At 35.4% G+C, this 24,206-nt stretch overlaps 1 protein-coding gene across 3 annotated transcripts in view; it reads right to left on the reverse strand.

Annotated features, from left to right (window-relative positions):
* Positions 1–504: 504 nt before the first annotated feature.
* The window catches only part of SLC13A1 (solute carrier family 13 member 1), an 81,789-nt gene continuing 58,087 nt past the window's right edge, over positions 505–24,206 (reverse strand). Inside the window, exons 9-15 of one of the 3 annotated variants that reach the window (XM_061197995.1) lie at positions 21,850–21,948; positions 21,337–21,438; positions 18,096–18,202; positions 15,931–16,040; positions 10,443–10,604; positions 8,804–8,941; positions 505–628 (exon numbers count right to left, since the gene is read on the reverse strand). In XM_061197995.1, the coding sequence (XP_061053978.1) occupies positions 551–628; positions 8,804–8,941; positions 10,443–10,604; positions 15,931–16,040; positions 18,096–18,202; positions 21,337–21,438; positions 21,850–21,948 (796 nt within the window). In that variant the 3' untranslated portion in view covers positions 505–550. Of the gene's footprint in view, positions 629–6,528; positions 7,056–8,803; positions 8,942–10,442; positions 10,605–15,930; positions 16,041–18,095; positions 18,203–21,336; positions 21,439–21,849; positions 21,949–24,206 lie in introns of those variants that run through there. The other 2 variants (XM_061197994.1, XM_061197996.1) reach the window with 2 other exon arrangements.

Consider the following 24,206-nt stretch of genomic DNA (forward strand, 5'->3'; position numbering starts at 1 on the left):
TTCTGTAAAGTGAAAATGCATTTTTAAAAATGCACACTTTGTTCACTGTTTTACCTTCAGTGTGCTCTCTCAACCAAAGAGTAATTGGGTAAAAGTTAAATGATTCTTTGGAAATGTCTGTTTAAGTGTTATTACTAAGGGAAACCTTTTAAATTTAAACAAAATTAGCTTACCTAAGGTTTCAATGAGATTCTGGCTAAAAGTCTTCTGAAGAAGGAGTTTGACCAAGCTTGGTGACTGTATGTGAGCAATTACTTCTGGTGATGTGCTAAGGAATGATAAGAAAATAACAGTAATAAGAATACAACCTAATATTGAGCTTTTATTATGGCCAGTCACTGCCCTAAGTGTTTTTTTCAACAGTTTTTTTTTTTGGTAAACAATCCAATTTATTTATTTATTTATTTATTTTTGGCTGTGTTGGGTCTTCGTTTCTGTGCGAGGGCTTTCTCTAGTTGCGGTGAGCAGGGGCCACTCTTCATCGTGGTGCACGGGCCTCTCACTATCGCGGCCTCTCTTGTTGCGGAGCACAGGCTCCAGACGCGCAGGCTCAGTAGTTGTGGCTCACGGGCCTAGTTGCTCCGCAGCATGTGGGATCCTCCCAGACCAGGGCTCGAACATGTGTCCCCTGCATTGGCAGGCAGATTCTCAACCACTGCGCCACCAGGGAAGCCCGCCCTAAGTGTTTTATGTGTATTAATTAATTTAATTCTCATAACCCTATGAAGATATTCTTGTGTCATCAGTGGTCCATTTTCAGATGAGGAAACTGCAGCATATAGAGGTCAAATTACATCTGAGGATGGTATGGTGAGTTGTGGAGCAAGCATTCAGTCCTGGAAGGCAGCCTCCAGATTATACTATGCTCATAAGCACTGCTCTAGACACAATGGTTTTGGTCTTCATTTGAGCTAGGCTGATTTGCTCTGTCTGTGGCTATGGGTTACATCAGTTATTTTTGCCATGAATTTACTAATATACTGACTCTTCTAGGTGAAAGATGTGAGCTTCAAGCTCCGTCTCTCTTGCACTTAACACGAAGCTCTGCAGTAGAGTTGGTTATTGGCAAGGAGTGTCTAATACAGGTGGGCCTGAGATACAGTTTCCTCCCAGAGGATCCCAGAGAGGTGCAGAGGGCATCCAAATTTCCCTACACCCTTGAAATGGTGGGTCAGTGGGGCTTGTGGCTCCGTTGAAGAGATGTTGATTTTAGGCATGACATGAGAGGTACATGAGCCAGGGAGCATGAATAGATCTTGGAATCAGAAGTAAAAGATAAAACCGATAGGAATCATACATTTCAGAGGATTGTACATCTCAGTGGAAGCCAACACAGACAATTGCTGATCACAAAGACCAGATGCATCTCACTCATCCAGTGCAAGTTTCATATGTAAGGTTCACAGAACTTAGATAAAAACCTCAAGAAGAAAGGAACAAGAGAGGGGATCTAAAAAACAAAAACCTAAGTTGACTAAGTTAAACTCTGAAATCAGAAAAAACACTGAAATGACTAAATTGACTTTTAGTTAAAGTGTTCCGCTGTTGAGAAAAGTGGAAGCTTGAGAGCTAAATTAGAATACTTTTCTTTGAACTTATTTTATGCTTTTTCAGTATTAATTCTAGTTTTTTTTTAACCCATATATTTACCAATTTGGTTACTCACCATTTCTTGTCATGTCACAGAACTTCTGTCTTGAATTGTTTTTCTCTTTTCCTTTGTTACATACGTTAGACGTACCTTTATGAACTTTGGTTATTGGTAAACTCTCTTAGTTTTTATTGGTTTAAAAACTCCTTAGTTTTCTTTCATTCTTGAAACATAGACTTTCTAGATGTACAATTTTAGGTTGATAGCTCTTTGTTTTAGCACTTGGAGATTCTTCACTGTTTCCAATTGTTCTTGAGAAGGTAGCCTTAGTCTAATTATAGTTCCTTGTATGTAGTCTTTCTTCTCTCCCTCTCTTTATTACCTTTTCTTTCTTTTGAGTGTTCTACTGTTTCACTCTCATGTAGGTGAGGGCAAATTTCCCTTTTAAAAATCCTGCTTTGGATTCATTATGCTTCCTGAAAATCTTGATTGTTTTTTTTCACTATACTGGAAAATTGTTACCCATTGTATCTTCAATGATTGTGTCTCCCTCATTCTTTTTACTATATACTCTTGGAATTCTGATTAAATATATGCTACATTTCTCATTCTAGCTTGCATTTTTCTTAACTTCCCCTTCAGAGTTCTGTCTATCTCTGTGTTGTATTCTAAATAATTTTTTAAATGTGTCTTCAAGTTCACACACTTTCTTTTCCAGTTTGTATAGTGCTATTTAACCTATTCATTAAGTTTTTAATTTAAATCATTATACTTTTTCTACTTAAAATTTCTATTTGACACCTTTTTATATCTTTTTTTTAACACCTTTATTAGAGTATAATTGCTTTACAATGGTGTGTTAGTTTCTGCTTTATAACAAAGTGTATCAGCTATACATATACATAATCCCCATATCTCCTCCCTCTTGCATCTCCCTCCCACCCTCCCTATCCTTTTCATATCTTTCTAGTCACTTTTCAGGGTGTCTAGTTCCTCATTGTATTTGTTTTCTATTGTTGCCATAACAAACTACCACAATACTTATTATTATCTCAAAGCTCTGTAGATTAGCAGATTAGTCCAATACAAGTCTCAGTGGACTAAAATCAAGGTGTCTGCAGGGTTGCGTTGAGGACAGTCTGTTTCTAGGCTTATCATGTTGTTGGCTGAATTCAGTTCCATGCAGCTGTAGGACTGAGGCCTCTGTTTCCTTGCTGGGTTTCAACCAGGGTCATTCTCAGTTCTAAAGGCTGCCTGCATTCTCTGGCTTGTGACCCTTTTCATCATCAAACCCAGCAACACTGGGGGGTCCAGTTCTCATGTTTCAAATCTCTCTGACTTCCCATTCTGTCTGATCTCACCCACCTGACTCTTCTGCCTTTCTTTTCTGCTTTTAAGAGCTCATATAATCACATTGGTTCCACCTGAATAATCCGGGATAATCTCCCTATTTTAAGGTCATCTGATTAATAATCTCAACCACATTTGCAAAATCCCTTCATAGTATCTAGATTAGTGTTTGATTGAATAATTAGGAGACAGAAATCTTAGGAGGACATTTTTAGAATTCTGCCTGCCATACTTATTATGTATTTCCAAGACCCTCTTTTATATTTTCTAACATTATGAGTCTTCACTTTATATTCTTTATTTAATAATTAGAATATCTGTTGTCTTTGCACTTTGGATTCTATTTCTTCTGTTTATGTTGTCTCTTGCACAAAATGCTTTATGTCTTGGCAGAATTTATGGGTTTGGATTATAATCTTAGAAATTCTTTGAGCCCCAACTTGAAGAAAGTGTTCCTTTTTTTTTGGCCAGACAGTTGGGGATATTATCAACTTAGGACTGTTTTAAAATTACGTTTCAGATTGAGGTCCCTACACACACTGATATTGAGACTTTAGGCCCCTAACCTGCATGGTTATGAATTTTCAAAGGAGATTTTATCCCTCCACCAAGTGCATAGGCCAAAACATGAAAATTCCCTTGATGTTTCCCTCCACAAGGTGGGTTTTTTTTGTTTTTGTTTTTTTCTCATTTTCACTGAGAGTATAGCCCTTGGAGATCCTAACTCTATGTAATTTTCCATTCAACCCCTAACTTGCTTGGGTCCTAGCTTGGTCTCCCATCCTTCATACCCTGTGTACTTATTAAAAGAAAATTTCAGTATCTCTAGGGACTAGCAGTTTCTATCTTCAGTCCTTAAGTCTCTGGACATTTGCTGGTCCTTCTATATATTTCTCTTCTTAAGGACTTTTTTTTTTTTGCCTACATGGTAATGTATGTTATACAATATTTATTATTATTTGGCCTTAAGAAGATCTCCCCCACCTCTAGCCTCCAATGTCTATACCACCATACTGTCATTAAGAAAAGCCCTTCTATTTCTTTTTTCAAACCCCACATCTTTTTGTTCCTAAACAAATGAAGGTCCTCATATTTGGAAAACCTTTTAATTTTTACTTTATTTATGTGCTGTTTTTACTATTTACTCCTGGACTAATCTGATCTTACTCTGCACTGGGGACATTCCCAGTGCATTCCCAAAACTTACCTAGTAAATTGTTATTTTGACTAAAATACTTCGTTTGGGAATAACATGGCTGATGCTGCCCTGGAGTAACAATTTAAACTATTTTTATTTTTATATTACATTACAGTAATAAAACTGAATGTTTGTTTGGGTTTACTGTTTCATTGCTAGTACAATCCTCTCCCTCCTGAAAATAAAAATATTTAATTGGGAAAAATCCACACACAAGTAAAGATAATAATCATTCAATAACTAAACCAAGAAAACTTTGGAACAAAAGTGTCATCACAAAGATTCTTATCAAACATTTAGCCATGGCAAAGATATAATAAAATATCTAATAATAAACTTTGACATATAATAATATGTAGTACACATGTCCAGACACAATTAATGTGTCACGATATTGTTTTATCAAATTTTGCTAATAAATTTAGTTAGTAATACTGGCTAAAAGTGTACCTTCCCACCTCCCAGGCTGAAAAAGGAGAGAACAAAGCCTTGGAGACCAGGTAGGGTGAAAACAGTGCACACATTTGAAAGGAAGGAAATCTGAATTCTAGAGGTGCTGACATGTACAGTGGCAGTTGTGGTGAGTGAAGGATACACACATGCTGCGGAGCCCTCTAAGCACTTGCAAGGAACAGACAGTAAATAGGCACTTAGTGAAATTGCTCCTATTATCTAGACAAGATCCAACCCTAAGCAAGATACAGGGATTTAAAGTGACAAAGCCTTCTAGTTAACTTCTAAGTAAGGCTCAATATAAGAACAAAAACACTGTCTACCCTAGAGTGGGAAGACAAAGATTTGTCTGATCATCTGTTTAGGCTGTCTTTTGGAAACTTTCAAAGACAGTGTGCACCCCTCAAACTAAAAGAGCTTGAGAACTTTGATGTAAATGGGACAAATGTGAAATGGATGAGTTAAGTCATTTTTGATATATCAACTAAACATAAAGATGTAACAAGAGAACCATATGGCTCACTTAAACAAATTTTAACAAAGTATCATTTTTCCTGCACTCAGCTGGCAGCTGTTGGAAGTAATTCTGTTAAAATGATTCAAGCTGAAATGTTTATATTATTTTCTTGAGAGCAAAACTTATTATAATTTGAAAAGTCATTTCATTTTTTCATAATGAAAATATATTCATCATATAATTCAGCACTGATAAATTGAATGACTAGAAAAAAGCAGAAATGTAATAAATACTATGGATCATAAATGTGTAACATATGATAGGGAAGGGAACAAGTGAATAGGGTGAACATAGATGATATACAACAAGCAGCAATATTATATTGTCAGGCTTAAATAGACACATTTTTTTTCATGAAAAAGTGGTTAATTTTGCATTGAGTAATAAACAGACATAATAAACATGGGCTATTATATATAATTTTTTAAAGAAATGTATAACTTTAAAAAACCCTCTTTACCATATTTAATTTTCAAGAATAACTTTATAAATAATGTCATTTGCACAAAAAAACCAAACCAGGTCTGATGAGCTCTATGAAAATTAAAGCTATTAAAGGGGTTTTTTAACCTTGTCTTCCATTTTATTTTTAGCATGAGAATTGCTCTGTTTTAACTTCTCCATATTTTCCTAACTGTACACATTTTTTTGTCTTTGTCAATTTTTTCCCTTTAGTCTAATTTTGGAATGCCAGTAGACCTTACAGTTTAACATCCTGAATGCTAGGAGACTATTTTCTTCCTACTTTTGTTTGAATGTTCAGTTCTTTTTTCTTTTTGGTTTGCACATAAATAATTTATTTTTTTCTTTTGCAAATATATCAACAGTTTCAATTTTTTATTCTTTATTTTCCCTCTGGTATTCCATTTCAATGTTCATGCAGTGGAGTTACATGACTTTTTTCTGTATCTGCATACACAGTGATAATTCATTTAAATTTTGGAATTTCTTGTTTTTATATATGACATTATGTAGTTCTGAAATAAAATAAACATTTAAGCAAAACTGTTATAAAAATCCACAAATGTGTTAATAATTTTATACTGTTTAGCTTTCTTTCCTAACTATACTGTGCTAATAGTGCAAGTCATAGCAAGCCTTATCCATAGCTCTACAAAGTGCATTTCTCAGTGCACCGAGATCATAAAAGTATGAATTATATTATCAATACTTTAACCATAGGGTCAAATAGAAATTAATCCTTATCTATTTTCTGTTGTTTAGTGGATTCAGCTATAATTTTGCAACTACTACTTTCAATTTTTATACTATATGGATATTTCAAGAGTAATCTGATTGGAATATTTTTTAAATGAGGGAATGTATATTTTATTTAGATTAAACTTTTCTTTTGCACCACCAGATGACCACAGCTTTGATTTTTCAGAAAATTCCCTTGGACAACACTACACAAATGATTTATACAAGTAGCTAATTAACTTGTATATTTTATTTTCTATTTCTACCTTTATGGAAAGTTTCTGAAATAACAAATTGACATTTGAAATGTTACACTGAACCCAAAGTGTTAAGATGAAGCAAATGACCTAATCTCTTGAAGGTCAAGTTATAAATTATTCTTATGATGAAGCAGGATGCATATGCTCCATGAGCAAAATCTCAACTGAGGGCTTCTTCATGAAGGCACATAGATGGTCTTGGTTGCATCTCAAAGCAGGTTTGGGGTGTTTTACAGCAGCTATGCCAGGACTAATTTAAGTGTCATCAGTTTTCTAGAGCCAAATTTTGTAGTGAATTCTTAGTGGTTCCCAAAACCCACCACAGGATAGTCAGAGCATTCATGCTTGTCATGGTATGGTCTCATTACTAACTGCAGGAGCCCAGGAAGGGTAAGTGTGGAGGTCAAACATGGGTACAATCCAGGTAAACATGCCAAGCATCACCACCGCAACACCCACAATATTAACGCCAAGTCCAGCTTTAACCTTGAATACGAAAGAGCATGAATGTCAGTCTCAAAAACAAACAAGCAAACAAAAAAACCCAAAAACAACCTATGGGAGAATTGGAATACTGTTGAAGAAGGCATATGTCAGATTTACATGCATCCTAAATGATTAGTATCAATGATTGGTTTCATAAGACAAGGGGTCCTTCCATTCATGTCAAAAAAGAATCTATTCCCAACTAAATGCCATTTAGGTGGAGAGTCTCAGAGAGGTTCCTCTTAGGAATATACTGAAGTCATTCTGATTAGAGAAAAATCCCTTTAAAAATCTGCCATTTCATGTCAAATCAGGATTTGAGTTTTGCGGTTTTGTATTTCAGTGAAAATAAGGTTCAGGTCACTATATGAAAACTGAATCCTTCATATTCACTCCATACTATTTCTAGTTTAGCCTTCAGTATTCTCTTATTGAGATTTAATACCTCTCCTATTCATCTTTCTTAGAGTTCCCATTTTTCTAGTTCTGACATCATTATTCTGGTGGCATTAAACAATCTCAAATTGCTTTCTAGTTATTAAGACAGAGGTTGGCAAACTACTGCTTATAAACTGTTTTTGTAAAGAAAGTTTTGCGGGACCACAATTCTGCCCATTTGTTTACATGTTGTTGTTGGCTGCTTTCATGATTCAGTAGTTGTGACAGAGACCCTATAGCCCACAGAGTCTCAAATATTTACTCTCTGGCTCTTTACAGAGAAAGCTTGCTTATCTCTGCATTCTCTGTATTAAAACATGGAGCCCCAAGGCAAAATAAACATTATAGAGGCCTCCTGTTCTGTCCATGCAAGCCTCTCATTTATTTTAGAATCCTGTTTTTTTTAACATTCACATACCTAGCACACTGTTTATATTGTATATTGTGCTCATTTTCTTTACCCAAAGATACGACTTCTGCATGGAGGCATTTCCAGAATTTTTACATTACAGGGGTTTAGGGACAGCAATCTGTCTGGAAGAAAAGAACCTGGGGCTTTGGACTTGGAACTGCATTTGCACAGCAAACTCACTGAATTGCCTTTAGTTATAGTCTTGCTTGGTTTGTTTCGGAAGCTGGTGATCAAGATTGAGAGAAGAGCAGGATATTCTCAAGCTAGTCCTTCTCTACCACTCCTTTTGTAATTGGCAAAATGTGCACGTTTTGTCACTTAAATTTTCTATTATTACTTGCTTGTGCTAATTTCATTTCATTTCACTTCATTTCATTTCGTTTTATTTCAGGGTGCCACTATTAGAATCAGAACAAGAAAGATGACTTTTCATCAGTCAAGCACTGAGCCCAACATCTTATTCAGAGCAAATGTCAGTTCTGTAAATATTCATGATAGTAAACCACAGTGCTTGATTGCTGAATTTCATTAACCCTCTTTCCTCCTTTTGCCTAGGTCAAATTGGGTCCTGATGTTGACATGTAAGCTTAAGCCATTGTGTTGAGCATATTCTTTGCTCTCTTCCTCTGCCAGCATGTTACTGATGCATTCAATATCTCTGTATTTGTGACTATAAATATTAATGGCATGTTTGCTTCTGGTTATCATGCTTAAAAACAATTCTATGGCCAGTATCACTCTTAAAAACAATTCTATGGCCAGTCATGTGCTCACCTTCAGAAGTAGTACTCAGCCTATGCATTTCCTAGCAGTTGACTAGTGTATAAAAGGATAGACAACCCAAGATATCACAAAATAATGTCTATTGGTCCTGATAGCATTCTTTCAGCTCACTCACCATGTCAGTAACTTTTAGATGGCCATATGAAAAAACAATAGCATTGGGTGGATTTGCTACTGGTAGGAGGAATGCAAATGAAGTACACAGAGTAGAAGGTAACAAAATATAAAGAGGGTTGACTTGAATGGCTTCAGCCTGTTGGAAAAGATAAAAAGGAGTCTAAGTAAAATTTTGAGATAGACATCAAAATGAGCAAAATTATTATAATAAACTTTCCCAGAAGCAGATTGAAATATAAAGACATAAAATTATATATACATAAATGCAGTTATAACTGGAAGAATATTTTTTAGAAAACGTATCTTCCTCTTATCATTGTTTATATGGTGATGGCATCCATTTAAGCATTATAGCTCCGTTCATTTAGAAAATAAAGTATCATTTATTCCAGAAACAAAATTAAAACAGCAGCTGCTTATTACTGATCTAGTGCTAAGTACTGTGCTAAGTGTGTATATATATATGTTATATATGTTATATATATAATATATATAAGATATATGTAAAATTTAACATATATATAATGTATAACATAATAACTTTGTATATTTATATATATAATTTAAATTTCACTACAACCTTAAAAGATCATAACTGTAGCCCCAAATAGCAGATGAAGAAACTGAGGTCCATAAAGGTTAAAGTAACTGATCCAAACACATAGCTGGCAAGCAGTAGAGCTTATGTAGGTCTCAGGTCCCTCTGGCTCCAAAGCTTCTCATCATTCCATTAACTTTACTACCTCTGTGACATACATAATTTAAAATTTTCTTAGGGATCATCACAGAAGAGTTGCTACTATTCTTAATTTATCACATGATTTTTTAACTGCTCCATGTTGAGAAATAAAAACCAGAAAAAACCCAAAATTGTATTTTACCAACATAACCTGCCTGCATTTCTTTTCTAATTTGAAGCAGCTCAAGAATGCCAACATCTGCCCCTTGAGCTGGTAGCAGAACAATTCCAGAAGGGCAATCCTTCTTCATCCAAAGTGCTTTCCTTTCAGCAAACTCATCTGTCCCAATAAGAAAAACATTTTACTTGAAGCTGTTTCTTGTAATTGCCAGCTAGTGGTGGAGAGGAAGAGAGACAGTCTTTCCCTCTCTCTCCTTGCAAATCTGCTTCTTACTTATCTTTTTAAATTCTTCCCTGGGCTGTAGAGAACTGCATCTAAGACATTTAAGCTTGAAGCCTGAAGTGTAAACATAGCTTTTTATTCCCTTGCAAATTACTTATATGAAGCACTTCTCAAAAATTCAAGACATCTTCTGGAGGGAGAAGTATCAGTGTTAGAGATCTAAATACTAAAGTTGCCAGGAAGCACTGAATCCCAAAGTCTTCTAGAGCTGGAAAGGATCTGGGCTGACCCTCCCGTTTATCTGCAAATGAAAAATATGGGCAGAAAGAAGGTAGAGGGTTCACTTAAGATCATGCTGCTTGAACATGGAAGAAAAGAGTTCTCCTGAGTTGAGGTCTCCTAAGAAAGCATGAATGCAAATAAGGACCACTCTGTAAGTTACCTACAGGGGGACCATTTAGGGCCCAAATGATTCCACACTGCAATATGAGAACACACAAAGTAGAACGCTATTCTTTCAATGAATAGTGTAAATAGGATAAATGAGATACTCACCAATGGAGATAGTATTGGAAGAAGGAGGGTAATGGTAGCTGGATTGCTGGCTACCTCTGTTAAAGATGTGACGAGCAAAGAAGATATGAGAATTATTAGCCAGACTGGTAATGAACCTAGAGGAGATAATTTATTTCCTATCCATTTAGATAGTCCTGACTCCTAAAAGAACAAATTTGCGATATTTAGTATTCATTAATAAGTCATTTAATCAGACATTTAAATATATTAAAAAGCATTATTTGATCTAAGAACTCAGTTTCTAAAGTATAATTTTAATCTTTCATGTTTTTCTGTGGTTTGTTAGATCTAGGTTGGTTTGACATGGAAAAGTTCTCAATTATTCTCATTTTAATATACCAACATGCTTTAGGAAGTTTGAATTGTCTTCCCACATCTTTTCAATTAAATTTTAATTATATCTAATTAATATATGTGGGTATAACAAGCCATGTAGTACTATAGGGCTTTAAGAAAAGAGCAGCCTTTCTGGTCTACCTCTGTCCACATTTGTGTTCCCCAGAGGCAACAACTTTCATCTATATTAGCTATTTATAACCATGTTTATGTGTTGATAGCTATTTTACAAAATTCTACTTTGTCATCTTTCTAAATTTTCAAATGTAGACATTATTTACTGATTTCCTAATACGTGCATGAGAATTCAGCTTTCTAACACCTTCCACCATACATATATTCCCTGTCCCCACCCCCCATTCCCTTACACTCATATATCAACATTTTTGGTTAAATCAATATTTAAAGTTTGCCATTATGATTATATGGATATCGTTCACAACTGAGCCACTTAGTGTACTGTGATTGCTTTCACTTTTTTGTTTTACTTTTTGTTTATTCGTTTTTCCAGGAAATAATTTCCCTATTCTTTTGTTTGCTTAGTTTTCTAAGTATCTATCACTAATTCTCCAGTACACTCTCCAGTAAAAATGGAAAACTCCTCACAAGTAGATAAAAATTTCAGTTAATTGTTCTTTTTCATTTTCCCTAATGAAGGTGTCAATTTTGTAGTATTCCCTTCTCCTGCTCCATTGGCACTAGTTGCTCTTTAGATCTACTTTACTGTTATAAAGAGACTTCTCTTCATTAGCGTACTATGGATTCTCTTCACCTCTCTCTGATGTGGGAATCCTTTCTTCTTAACTTCTTTGTGTTGGTGGGCCACAGGACCACATCTTCTGTAGCTTCCTGTTAATTGGTGCATGGGAAGTAAATTTTTTTAGTCTCTGCATGTCTGAAAAGCTCTTTCTTTTCTTTTCACATTGCTTTGATAGTTTAGCTTTTGTAGAATTCTAGACTTGAAAAAATTACCACTCCAAATAATTATTGCTCCACTTCCTGTGGCTTCCAGTTGGGTTCTTTAGAAGCCGGATAATGTTCAGATCTTGGATTCATTGTACATAATACAGAAAAATCAGCCACAGTCAAATTAATAGGTATGTTATTCTATTTTTCTCCCACAAATGGAAGGGAAAATCCTCCATTTGTGAGATTTCAGTGAGCTGCTGCATGTGTGAATCTGTATGCTCATGACAAAGTAGGATGGACATCAGAAATGCTCTAATTACAGGCAGAATACCCTCAGATCAGAAGTTGACAAAAACATTGCCAGATGTGATAGCCAGATATTATGTATATTATTTGCAGTTCTGACTTACGTTTTTGTTTGTTTTGGGTTTTTATTTTATTTTTTATTATTTTATTTTTATTTATTTATTTTTTTGGCCGCACCGTGAGGCCTGTGGGATCTTATTTCCCTGACCAGGGATGGAACCCGTGCCCCCTGCAGTGGAAGCCCAGAGTCCCAACTACTGGACCACCAGGGAATTCCCTGGGTTTTGTTTTTTAGATGGAAAAAGGCTATTTACCATTTAAATCACATTGGCACAAATTCATGTTTAAATATATTTTAAGAATGGATTTTATCTACATCTGATTAGATACAGCTGGAAAAGATTACACCACATATTGTCCCTCGTCTCTGGAAGCCACTGGGATCATATCAAAATCCTACATGAGGTGGTTTGGTACTGGGTTCTCAGTAGCTCTCTCTGTCCAGAATCTCTAAGTCCTCAGTTCCGTGAAATTTCTTGTGTTATTTTTGGGAAATGGCCTTCTATTTCTATTTTCTTTCTTCTTTTTTTCCCCTTCTCTTTCTGAAGCTATTATTGATCAGGTGTTGGACTGATACTCTAATTTTCTTATTGTTTTTTAATAATATTATTTTCTCTTCATCTTTCTGTTCTATTTTCTGGGATAAGTTCAAACTTCAATTTCTAACCCTGCTACTGAATTTAAAAATTCCTGCTATTCTATTTCTTATTTTCAGTGGCTCTTTCTTATTTTCTGTCTAGTCCATTAAAAAAAAAAATTACATTCTGGTGGTGGGGTGGTGGTGGTGGGATGAATTGGGAGATTGGGATTGACATATATACACCAATATGCATAAAATAGATAACTAATAAGAACCCTCTGTATAAAAAAATTAAATTAAATTAAATTTTAAAAAAGTTTCCAATGCATCCCCTGTGGAAATAAAATAGCCTATGTTCACAGAATTTTTCCAAAAAAAAAAAAATTACATTCTGTTTTACTTTCGTGACTTTAATGTTTCTGATATCTCTTTGAAGCATCAATGAAAAATTTTGAAAGTTTTCTTTTACTTTATACATTTTCCTTGTCTTTTTGGTATTCTTTTTCTTTTTGCTTATTTTGTGTTACTGGTTGTTGTATCAGAGGCTTTCCCAACTGTCTGGTGATCCTGGACTACTTATTTATGTTTAAAAGGGAGGCGATAAAATCACGATTGGAAGCTCTTTGTGTCTAAGTGAAGATTGTTGAGAGGAAGACGTTACTATAGGTGACTGAACTGTAAGCCAGTGTCTCAATGATTCGATTTTTTACAGAGTAAATCTAAGTTTTCTACCAGGGAGGAGAGAGGGCAGTTGTCTCTCTGTTCAGGATTGGAGGGAGTGTCTGGAGGCTCACACCTCCCTACACACTTTTTAAACAATCTTCCATTTTGAGTGCTGGTTTTTCCTCTAGCTTTCAGTTAATCTGCTGCTTCCAATTCCTAAACTCTTCCAGAATCTTGTGGATGCATGTTTATTTCTTTTTGGCTCTTTTTTTTTTTTTTGCAGGCCGTAGATTGAATCTTTTTCTACTTCTTTACTGTACAAAGCCATTAACACCTTATATATCTTCTTTCCATCTTCTAAATTTTATCAGTATCTCTTGTATGTTATTGTTCCTGCCATTTATTCTTTGTCTTTAGAGACTGATACTTTTTTGTTGTGCTATTTCCATTTTAGTGGAGACCTGAGTCAAAGTGTTAAGTCCTCCATATTTAACTTAATAGAAAAATTTTGAGGAATGTGTGAAAATGGGAGAGGAGGAGTTGTCCACTGATAAGATTTTGAAGGTGACTATCAGTTCGTGAGAGTTCAGTCATGTTGAACCAAAATCAAGGGGCATTTAAGAGAGAGGAAAGAGCAATGAGGTGAATGCTTTAGGAGCTGCAATCTCACAGTTCCCGACTAGAAGGGATATCTAGTTCTAGGCATTTGCCAAACTAATTACAGTTTGGAACAAAATTTTTAAAAAGTAACTGTCTCCAAATCTTTGTAAAACCAGTTTCTAGTGGAATAATTGTCCACAGCTATATTTTTGAATCTCATGGCTTCGAGCTGACCACTCAGAAATAGGGTAATTTGGGGTATCCCACAGAAACCTGATTCTTTGTACTAGGATTTTCACAGCAGAGTCCCTCCATGGTTTCCCTCATTCTTCCAGTGAGAGAACCTAGTGCATCAGACTAAGTCCACACCTTTTCATTTCCTTCGATTTTGCTATTCTAGGGTCTGGCCAATGCTTTTTTTTTTTTTTAATTAATTTATTTATTTTTGGCTGTGTTGGGTCTTCGTTTCTGTGCGAGGGCTTTCTCTAGTTGTGGCGAGCGGGGGCCACTCTTCATCGCGGTGCGCGGGCCTCTCACTGTCGTGGCCTCTCTTGTTGCGGAGCACAGGCTCCAGACGCGCAGGCTCAGTAGTTGTGGCTCACGGGCCTAGTTGCTCTGCGGCATGTGGGATCTTCCCAGACCAGGGCACGAACCCGTGTCCCCTGCATTGGCAGGCAGATTCTCAACCACTGCGCCACCAGGGAAGCCCTGGCCAATGCTTTTAAAACCACTTTGAGTGACAGATATTCTGGGAAGGAGAGATGAACAAATTCACGTCAATGCTAGAATTGCTGATTCTGATTTCCTCACAATTCAAATTAGCAGACATAGGAATAGAAGTTATTTATTCTGAGAAACCTGATCTCATTACTACTGAGCTAGTAGAAAAGTGTATTTGTCTTCTATTTCTATCATTTATATTTGAACAGTCTATGAGGCAAGCCAAATCTAGACCTAAAATGACATTGTAAGGGGCACTCAGAACTGAGACAATTTCTAAGACTTTCACCTATTACTAAATTGCTGAAAACTCAGTATCCAAATATCATACAGAAGAATTGACAATAAAATCAGAAGTAAAAACCAGTCTTCCCTTAGATTGTCAAGAATAGAACAGAACAGTTATTTGTCTTGAAAAGTATAAAAATATAACTTTTCAGAAACTGAAGGGCTGACATGATATCTCTCTCACCATCGTTTTTACTTTGATGACTGAATAAGGAAATGGAATGTCCATGAGTTTTGAGTGTTTCACAGAAGGCTACTAAGTCCCGAATAATTGGTTAAAGAGGAGAGGATTTTCATGGAAGTTTTGGAGAAGATACTTTTCTTCTAGCAACCCTATAATGACCAGGGCAATTTCAAGGGACAAAGGCTTCCCCAGACTTCTACTTTATATCAACTGCATAGATGACAGGCCAAAGAAATAGCCAACTTTATTTCTCATGGTGATTTTGTTTCTTTACAATTAGACATAATACAATATTAAACATGGTTATGTGAAATTCTTTCTGGACTTCATTCAATAAGCATGTATTAAGTACCTTTAATGTATTTAATAGGTAATAAATAATGTAATAAAGTACTATTGTTTCTCATTCTTCTTTGGCAACATTAGGACCATGATATACTGCAGAGACATCTGAGAGCTACTTAAATTCATCATGAAATAAGGTGAAGGTATAAACAAAAAAAATATGTACATATGATTTTTATATAAGATATTTTTCTTACTAAGCTGGTCTTCTAATATTATTTCATGGATTAAGAATTCTAATTTTCTTTTTTTCTTTTGATATGCTGGGACATCATAAACAAGGATGTTTTATGCTTATAAAAATTCTTGAACTCTGAACTTACCTCATCTGTGTGGTACAGTTACTGCATGGCTACTGAAATCTGCATCATTACAATGAAAGGATGAAGTCGAGCATACCAAAAGCTTGACTGTCTTTGCGTTCTTCTTTCGAACAGTCTAGTTAATTGCTAACTATCTTAGACACAGCGTATTACCTCACAGCCATCTGCCAAGGCAAACCCTCCACCAACAAGAATGGCTATATCCCAGGGCATGAATGACTGGAATTCTTTCCAAGTAATCAGTGGAGAGTAATCAGAAGCAACTGAAAAACAAAAGTCCTACAGTTACACATTGCTTAAAATATGGCAATATGACATTGCTTATTATCCTAAATAGCCATCTCACAAGAAGTGTTTAATATTCTTGTATTGTTCTTAGATAGGAAACTTGATCTGGACTTTGAGTAATTTCCATCTGGCCTAGGTATAACATTATATTATAAAAAAAGAAAAATATCCGTAACTTGTAAAAATCCTTTCTATTTTATTATAGAATAAATTTAGATAAATAACATTGTCATATATAATACTATTCATTCATTCATTTGTTCATTCATTCCACTAACATCTTTGCCTACTATGAGTCACAAGTGCATTGGGCTGTACTGTCCTTTGCTATGTGAGATGTCTGTAATACGCCATTGGTTCAACAGCATCAGTGGAACATTATAATTATTATTCACTCATATCTATTTGAATATTTTATTGTTTTTTCAAATCATGAGGAGGGTCATGATAGAGTCACCAGAATTTCTGTTTAAAATAATTCGAAGTTCAGATTTTAAAATTTATGTATTATTCATGAGACCCTTAAAATGCTCATAAAGCAATAATCATAAGGATTTCTCTTGATATTTGGGTCCTGATAGCTCCATTGATTTGCTTAGAAATAACATCATCCACGAACACATTATGCCCATTTAACATTTGTGTGTAACAGGCAAGCTTCTACATGGTGAGGTTTTAAGGTTACTAATAAGTCCCCTTCCTGTCTCCTTATCCCAAACCTACCCTCACTGTTGATGGAAATTTTGCTATTTCCTGCTCGAGTTAAAGCCATATATCCTGTCAAAATGCAAACATCTCTGAATGTACCTCTCATCTAAAACTGAACATTTTATGTCTTATTTGGCATTTAAAAACCTAGTGTGAATGAGTTTATCAGGGAGAAGAGGAGCTGAAGAATGAGAAGGGAGAGGATGGTGGGTAGGGCAAGGCTCTTTCTGAGAAGGGCACCCAGATGTGGGAGCCAGAGGAGTTAAGCCAAGCATAGCACTTGCCACTGCAAGGCCTTAGGGCTTTGATTGCAATGGTCAGAGTCCTCAGGGTCTCACAGGAATCATTGCTCTATATTACAACACCTCCTTATAACACATTTGAGATATTCTAGTCTCAAGTGAAGAACAAAAGGCATGTATTTCTACACTATACTGTTTACATATATCATGTCCTGGAAATGTGACCCATTAGTCATTTATCTATTCTGACTCAAGGAGGCAGGTGGGCCAACCCAACTGCATGACTCCCAGTTCCATCCCAGCAGATAAATAAAAAAAAAAAAAAAATTAATAAAGGATGAATGAAAAACCTACAACTCTGCTAGGCCATTTCCAAACAATTTTAAACCATTTTCCCATATTGACAACATATGAATCTGACTACCCAAAATATGCTGTGCTAGTATAAAGCACAGGCATGGATGGATCCTGTGTTTAAGAAGTGTGTGTGTGTTGGGGACAGGACGGGTGTACGCACATAAACACACACGCTTTCTTGTCCATGTGTTATAAAGACAATGAATGCTCCCACTGAATGTGGTTTCTTTCAACTGTGACACTAGGTTACGGCTAAGTGTGGGGTTGATTTGCATTTTCTCCAAGGCTACTTATGAGGCTGTAAATACTCTTTCCCTTGAAACTCCTCACCTTTTTAGATCCTCAGTATTTATTACCAAGGGCTCATCTTGAAGTATGCCTTCCAAGTTCTTTTTCCTACGTTTGCCAATAGTAAGATTAATTCCGATTATGACCGGGGAAGTGGGTACATGGCAGACCAAATAGTATCACCCATAGCAGAATCCTAAATAACCATGGTGCATAAGGAAATCTACTTCTAGCTTCTGCAAAGTAAGATAATCCTTCGTATAAGGAGAGGATGTGTGCCGTCTGAATAGGGGTTGCAGTGTATAAACAGGAGATGTAAGCCAGGGGGCTGTGTCCATGTCCATTCCTTCTGTTCTACGTGTTAGCTGAAACCAAGGGAATTTTGTATTTTTGCTCTTCTGTCAAATTCATTCAGAATTATAAATAATACTCAACCAGTTTCTCCTGTAGGTATAGTTTTGGTCAATCTCTTAGCTGGGATAAGAAAGAACAGGAGTCCTACAAGTAAGGCAACAGTTGAATCTGTAGCAAAACCGGGGTACCTGAAAAAAGACACGTGTGTGCATTAAAAAATGCCATAAAGAATTTGTATGAACTAAGCACCAACTGATTACGCTGATAGCATACAAGTAGAAGTGGTGGTATTGGTAATTTATTCTGGATAATCTGCTCTAAAATCTATAATTCCCAACTAAATATGTAACTTAGTGGGACTGAAAATCTCAGGTCACATTCCCATTGTTTTCATATATATCTCCTTATTTGTAAAACCATGTATACATATGTTGATATACTAGGCCAAGAGTTCACTTTTAGGTAAAGCTGACAGATCTGGTAAATAACTTCTTTGAATTATTTCTTTAATTTTATTGGTAAAGCATTGAGGTTGAAACAATAGGCCAAATCCTGTATAACTGATTTATAAAAGACTACTATTGAATTGTGGCATGGCATGGATATTTTGAGTGTCCTTTAAAACTCTTCTGTAAATTGTGAAAAGGAATTGATCTGTTTTTCTAAGATATAACATCTGCTTCTGTGTTTATAAGCCCTGGCCATATCTTACAAATGAAATCACCCATTTAATGCTTTGCACCCTGTGAAACTCAATCAAGGATATTAATTATTAGAATGGCTTTGAGGTACTCATAAATGATCACTGAACACATTAAGAGTTATTCAGGAACAGATGGGGTCTTAGAATCACCAGGCCATTCCAGCAAGTAAAACAGGTTCCCAGAAGCCCCAACAGTTAAGAAGTACTTGGAGACCAAATATGAATGAAACAGGCATAAATAATTAGAAATCAGTTTAAAAGTTAGCATATTAACTAGTGAATCTTTGTAGTCTGAAAAGAAGTAGGTACACCCTAAAAATTATTTTGCTACCTTGTAACTCAGCAATGCATACATAGTATAGAGGCTCTTTATTCCTGTAATTTATTTGAACAATTTACATAATCAAGGAAATGCATTATTTTATTCAGTCTGACAATTTTATAAAGCAGTCTGTTTTCCCCAAATACAGATTTTCTTTATTTCATCGTGGAGTAAAAAGCTGCCTTGGTGTAATTTATTCAGCAAACTTAACCCATATTTATTATTTTATTGTTCCTTATTTCTCTTATTTCAGTTATAATTTTGGTTGAATTTTTGCCAAATTAGGTCAGGCATCATGTAATCTGATTTTGCTTTATATGAAAAGACATATTGAATTCCTTCCAGGTTCAAACAGATGGAATGAAAACATGAGGTGGTAGCTATAAATCTAGATTTATCATTCTAGCTTTGGAAACTCTAAATGCCTAAAACCTCTACATTACAAATGTATTCTACAGAATATATACTTTAAATAAAATCAAGCCATAAATACAGAAATAACTGCTTTTCAAAAGACTTTTAAAACTACTATCATTTTATTTATTATTAGTTTATTTTATTTTGGTTTATTATGAACTAAGGTTGTCTCAGTATTACAAAATATTAAGCTTATGCAAATTTTATTTGCTTTGACAATTTATACATCTAATTGCCAATTAGATGTATATCTTCAAATCCCTTCCTCTTTCAAAGCTTTGTTTCTTTTCTTTTTTTCTCTCAGAATTCTAGATAACATGAGCACCTCCCCAAAGCAAGTACGCCTTGTTTTCCTGCTACAAAAAAAAAAATCTCCTGAATTACATTTTCCTCCCATAAGGAGTAGAAATTAGAAGCCGATTATATTGAATTTCCTATTGGGATTTCTGCCTGGTTTTTATTACCCATTGTCTGATTTCATTTGGTTTTTACATACTGGTGTTTAGAGAAGACTCTCCCTCTCTAGAATGATAGGAGTGGGATTTTTAAAAGGAGGAAGAATTATTTTTTCTGTTGGTCTAGGTCCTATTACAAAACTATAAAGTTCGAATCAAACTATTAAACAATAGTTTGCTTTGAATAGCTTGCTTTGAATGATTGGATACTGCCTTTTGTTTGGACTTCTTGAGATGAAATGTTTTTGTCCTAATGGAAATAAAAAGTTTATAAAGCTGCAGCTGATCCTTTGAAACATGTACCACACTGCATTGCTGCACTTGTGTGCTCACTAGGAATTGGGACGCCGACTTGGCAGCTTTAAAAAAATGTTGGCAATGCCTACATAAGCAGAAGGCTCTGATGCAAGAATTTCTTCATTCCATGTGGGCAGAATAGATCTGACTCAAATGTTTTTGGTTTCTACCCCCACTACATGGATTTTTGCTGGGGGATGTGAGACAGGAAGTTCAAATCAGAGATCTGCTGAATTTAGGATCCAGAGGACTTCAGTGAAAGACAGATTTGGGAATGCAAATCTCAAAACCAAAGTATTTATATTGACATGTAGGATGGTCCTTAATTTAGAAAATTATGCTACAATCTTCCCCCTCACTTCACATGACTCAGCAATGTCTGCTGGGATATTAGACACTGAGAGATAAAATTAACTCTGACCCAGCTTCTAACATTAGTTTGTAAACTCAGTCTTATTGCTTACTCAGGAATTCCTTATTTATAAAATAGGGGCAGGGATGGATTTATAGCGAACTAATACAAAAATGGACATCAATAGAGGAAAAGACAAAATATGAACCAAATAAATAACCCTCCATAGAAATAAAAAAATTAAGCCAGCAAAAATCACAGAATATGAATTCATATCAGGTTACTAAGAAGCATTGAGTGGCATTGAGTTCACATAAACATTTATATTGCACTTCCTGTGGGGGAGAAGCGCAGCACTATTCTAATTAGTGCCATTTTACAGGTGGAGAAACTGAGAGGTAAGTGACTTGCCCAAAGTAAGTGGAAGAGCCAGGAATGGAACCCAAGCAGTGTGGCTCCAAGGTCTATACTCCTGACCATTTTAAAACATGGCTTTCCTGCAAATCATATTTCTAATTTTGTAAAGATGAAAATAGCCTTGTCTGAAGGGGACTTATCTTTAGTTACAGGGTAGTTTGGTTACCTTGTTTGCTGCCTTACCCTAGATTTCATTCCTTATCTTTTTTTTTTTCTGAAAAGATAAGAATTAAAAAAATCTTTCGATGGAAAGGAAGAAAAAAAAATCTTATACGGTTTTTCAGAGTTATAGGAACCACTTAGGAGAAAAGCAGAGTATAAAACAGGAAGGGTTGACAAACATAACATGTAATGCTTACTCTGAAAAAAGCACGGACCAACCAGACACAAACCCAGGATCTCGGCTGAACCATAGCAGGGCCATTACAATGAAGAGGACTAAGGTCACAATTTCTTGATACCTGTGGGAAAATTCCAATCCTTTCATTTATGTTTCTCAGTCAGGACATTTGTAGAAACTCCCTGAACTGTTGTCAGAAGTAGTCTTAGCAGAACACTAAGCACTGTAAAAACCTGATGTATCAAGTATTTAAGGGAATCTGCAGTTAGAACGGGGCTTTACTCCTCTGTGGGCCTTTCAGCTTCTTGTCCTAACACCTGGTAAGTTTTAGTTAGACAAGGTATGTATTTTATCATGTTGAGTTATATTCACAAAGGTTCGAACATTCAGGGCCCTTATCAAGTGTAATAAATACACTAAGACAATTATGCACATATTTGCCTTTAAACAAATACTTGCAGTATAAGCAGCATCTCTCTGTGTGTTTGTTTGCTTGTGTGTGTGTGTGTGTGTGTGTGTGTATGTAACTTACCTTATTGGTCCAAGTTTTTGGTATTCTTGTTTAATAACCTCAGCACAAGCTTTTTGTTTGGCTGTTGTGGTTTTGCCACACTGTGCCATCTCCTTAAAGCTGAAAAGAATAATTAAGCCTGTTAAGCAAAGAATTCTCCCTTTATAGAAGATACTTGTGTCAAAGCGTCAGAAAATACGAATCTCCCCGCTAATAACAAAAAGCTGTGCTTTCTGCCTATACCCCTATCTCCTTCTTTGAATTTCTTCTCCCCTTTTTTCTGTTTTTTCCTGGTTTGCTTAATTTTCAATGCTTAACTTTCATTCCATATCTTCCATGACATCATCCACTGATCTCTTCCAAGTCCTTTTGCACCACTGGAATTTTGCCATGTACCACTCATCTCTAATTTAATACTTCATTATGTACCTGATTGTTATATATTTTAATATATTTCTTAAGTATCTTGATTGTTAATTTTCACACATGTATAAGTTTTATCTCACTAGTGAGGAAACAAATTATTAGAGGGCAGGGGCAGTATCATGGATTTTTTTTTTTGTCCAGTATCTCTAAACACTGACATACACGGTAAATACTTGATTCATTAACTCAGTACCTCTGTCAAATTTATGAGATAGTTGGTTGTTAGATCCATCAATTTTCACAAAATATGCTAAACTCCAGTTATACACTAGGGCACAGAAGTCACATACACTGAAGATGAACAGAGTTCAAACTAGGTCTATTCTCAGAACTAAAACCGATTCTATCAGATTTTTTTTTTTTTGAGTTTCTTTACTCCTTATGTCCTAATAGCATCAACCAGATAATTTTCCAATTTACTTCTAATAGTAACTGTCAGTCTCTATTTCTTTTAGCTGCTTAATTTAGTGACCCCTTTCTCCTGTGACTAATTTTCCTATCCTGAAGTCCAGGGTCTTCAAAACCTTGAACAGTTTTTTGTGAAGTGCTGCTCTAAACCTTGATTTAAAAAAAAAAAAAAAATCCCTCCAGAGGAGGAAACAAATGGGAAAATGGCCAGATTCTTATGGATTATCTCTTGGAATGTATATGAGTAGCTCAGTTAGATTATATGTTGGTATAGAAAGGACTTCCGGGTATATATCTAAAGACATTGACATCTAGATCTTGAAGAGATATCTGCATTCAAATATCCATTGCAGCATTATTCACAACAGCCAAAATATGGAAACAACTCAAATGTCCATGGATGGACAAACGGATAAAGAAAAAGTGGTGGTATATACATATAATGGAATATTATTTACTTATAAAAAGCAATAAAGCACTGATACATGCTACAATATGGATGGACCTGGAAGACATGATGCTGAATGAAATAAGTCAGACACAGAAAAACAAATACTGCATGATCTCACTTATATGTGGAATCTAAAACAGTTAAACACATAGAAGTAGAGAGTAAAATGGTGATTGCCAGGGGCTGGGGTAAGGGGAAAATGGGCAGGTGTTGGCCAAAGGGTACAAAGTTTCAGTTATGCAAAATAAGTAAGTTCTGGAGATCTCTGTACAAAATAAAGCCTATGAAGAACAATACTGTATTATGTACTTAAAAATTTGCTAAGAGGGTAGATCTTATATGAAGGGCTTTTACTACAAAAGGAAAAATGAAAAAAACCCAAAGAACAAAGGAGGTGGGAGGAAACTTTTGGAAGTGATGGATAAGTTTATGGCATTAATATTGATGATGGTTTCATGGGTGTATGTTTATCTCCAAATACAGTAAGTTTTGTGTACATTTAATATCTACAGCTCTTTGTATGTCAATCATACCTCAATAAAGCAGTTTTTAAAAAAAAGAAATCAGGGACATTTTCTTCTGTAAAATTGCTGGGGTAAACATTGATATTTTGGGGAGGGCAGCTATCACACAAGGACACATTTCATTTATTTATTTTTCTGTAACTCTGCTACTCAGATTTGTTTGGACTATCACTCCCTGTGAAGGATCAGAGTTTCCTCAATTCGTAAGTCATCCGTCCTACATATTCATAATCACCCTCATACACACACAACCCCCAGTGAACATGATTGGTTGTTGTGTTTAAGATCAATGAGGTAATACTTAATTTTTATAGCCTCAATTCAATTATGACTAGTGCCAGTCTTGAAGTTTTTCCCTTTGTCACAATATAAATCCTACCATTAAAAAAGAAACTGATCCATGGACCACCTTGAGAACCATCTGTAGAATTAAAAAGTAGAGTTAAAGAAAAAGATGAGTCTCCTTAGAAACTGTTTTCTACCCAGTAGACTGCATATGTATTTTGTCACTTTGGTTGGGGATAATCAATAGTTAAGTCAAAAGCCATACTGACTTTGCTACAAATGAA

Source organism: Eubalaena glacialis, chromosome 8, assembly GCF_028564815.1.
Source record: "Eubalaena glacialis isolate mEubGla1 chromosome 8, mEubGla1.1.hap2.+ XY, whole genome shotgun sequence".
In the NCBI taxonomy this organism is placed as follows: domain Eukaryota; kingdom Metazoa; phylum Chordata; class Mammalia; order Artiodactyla; family Balaenidae; genus Eubalaena; species Eubalaena glacialis.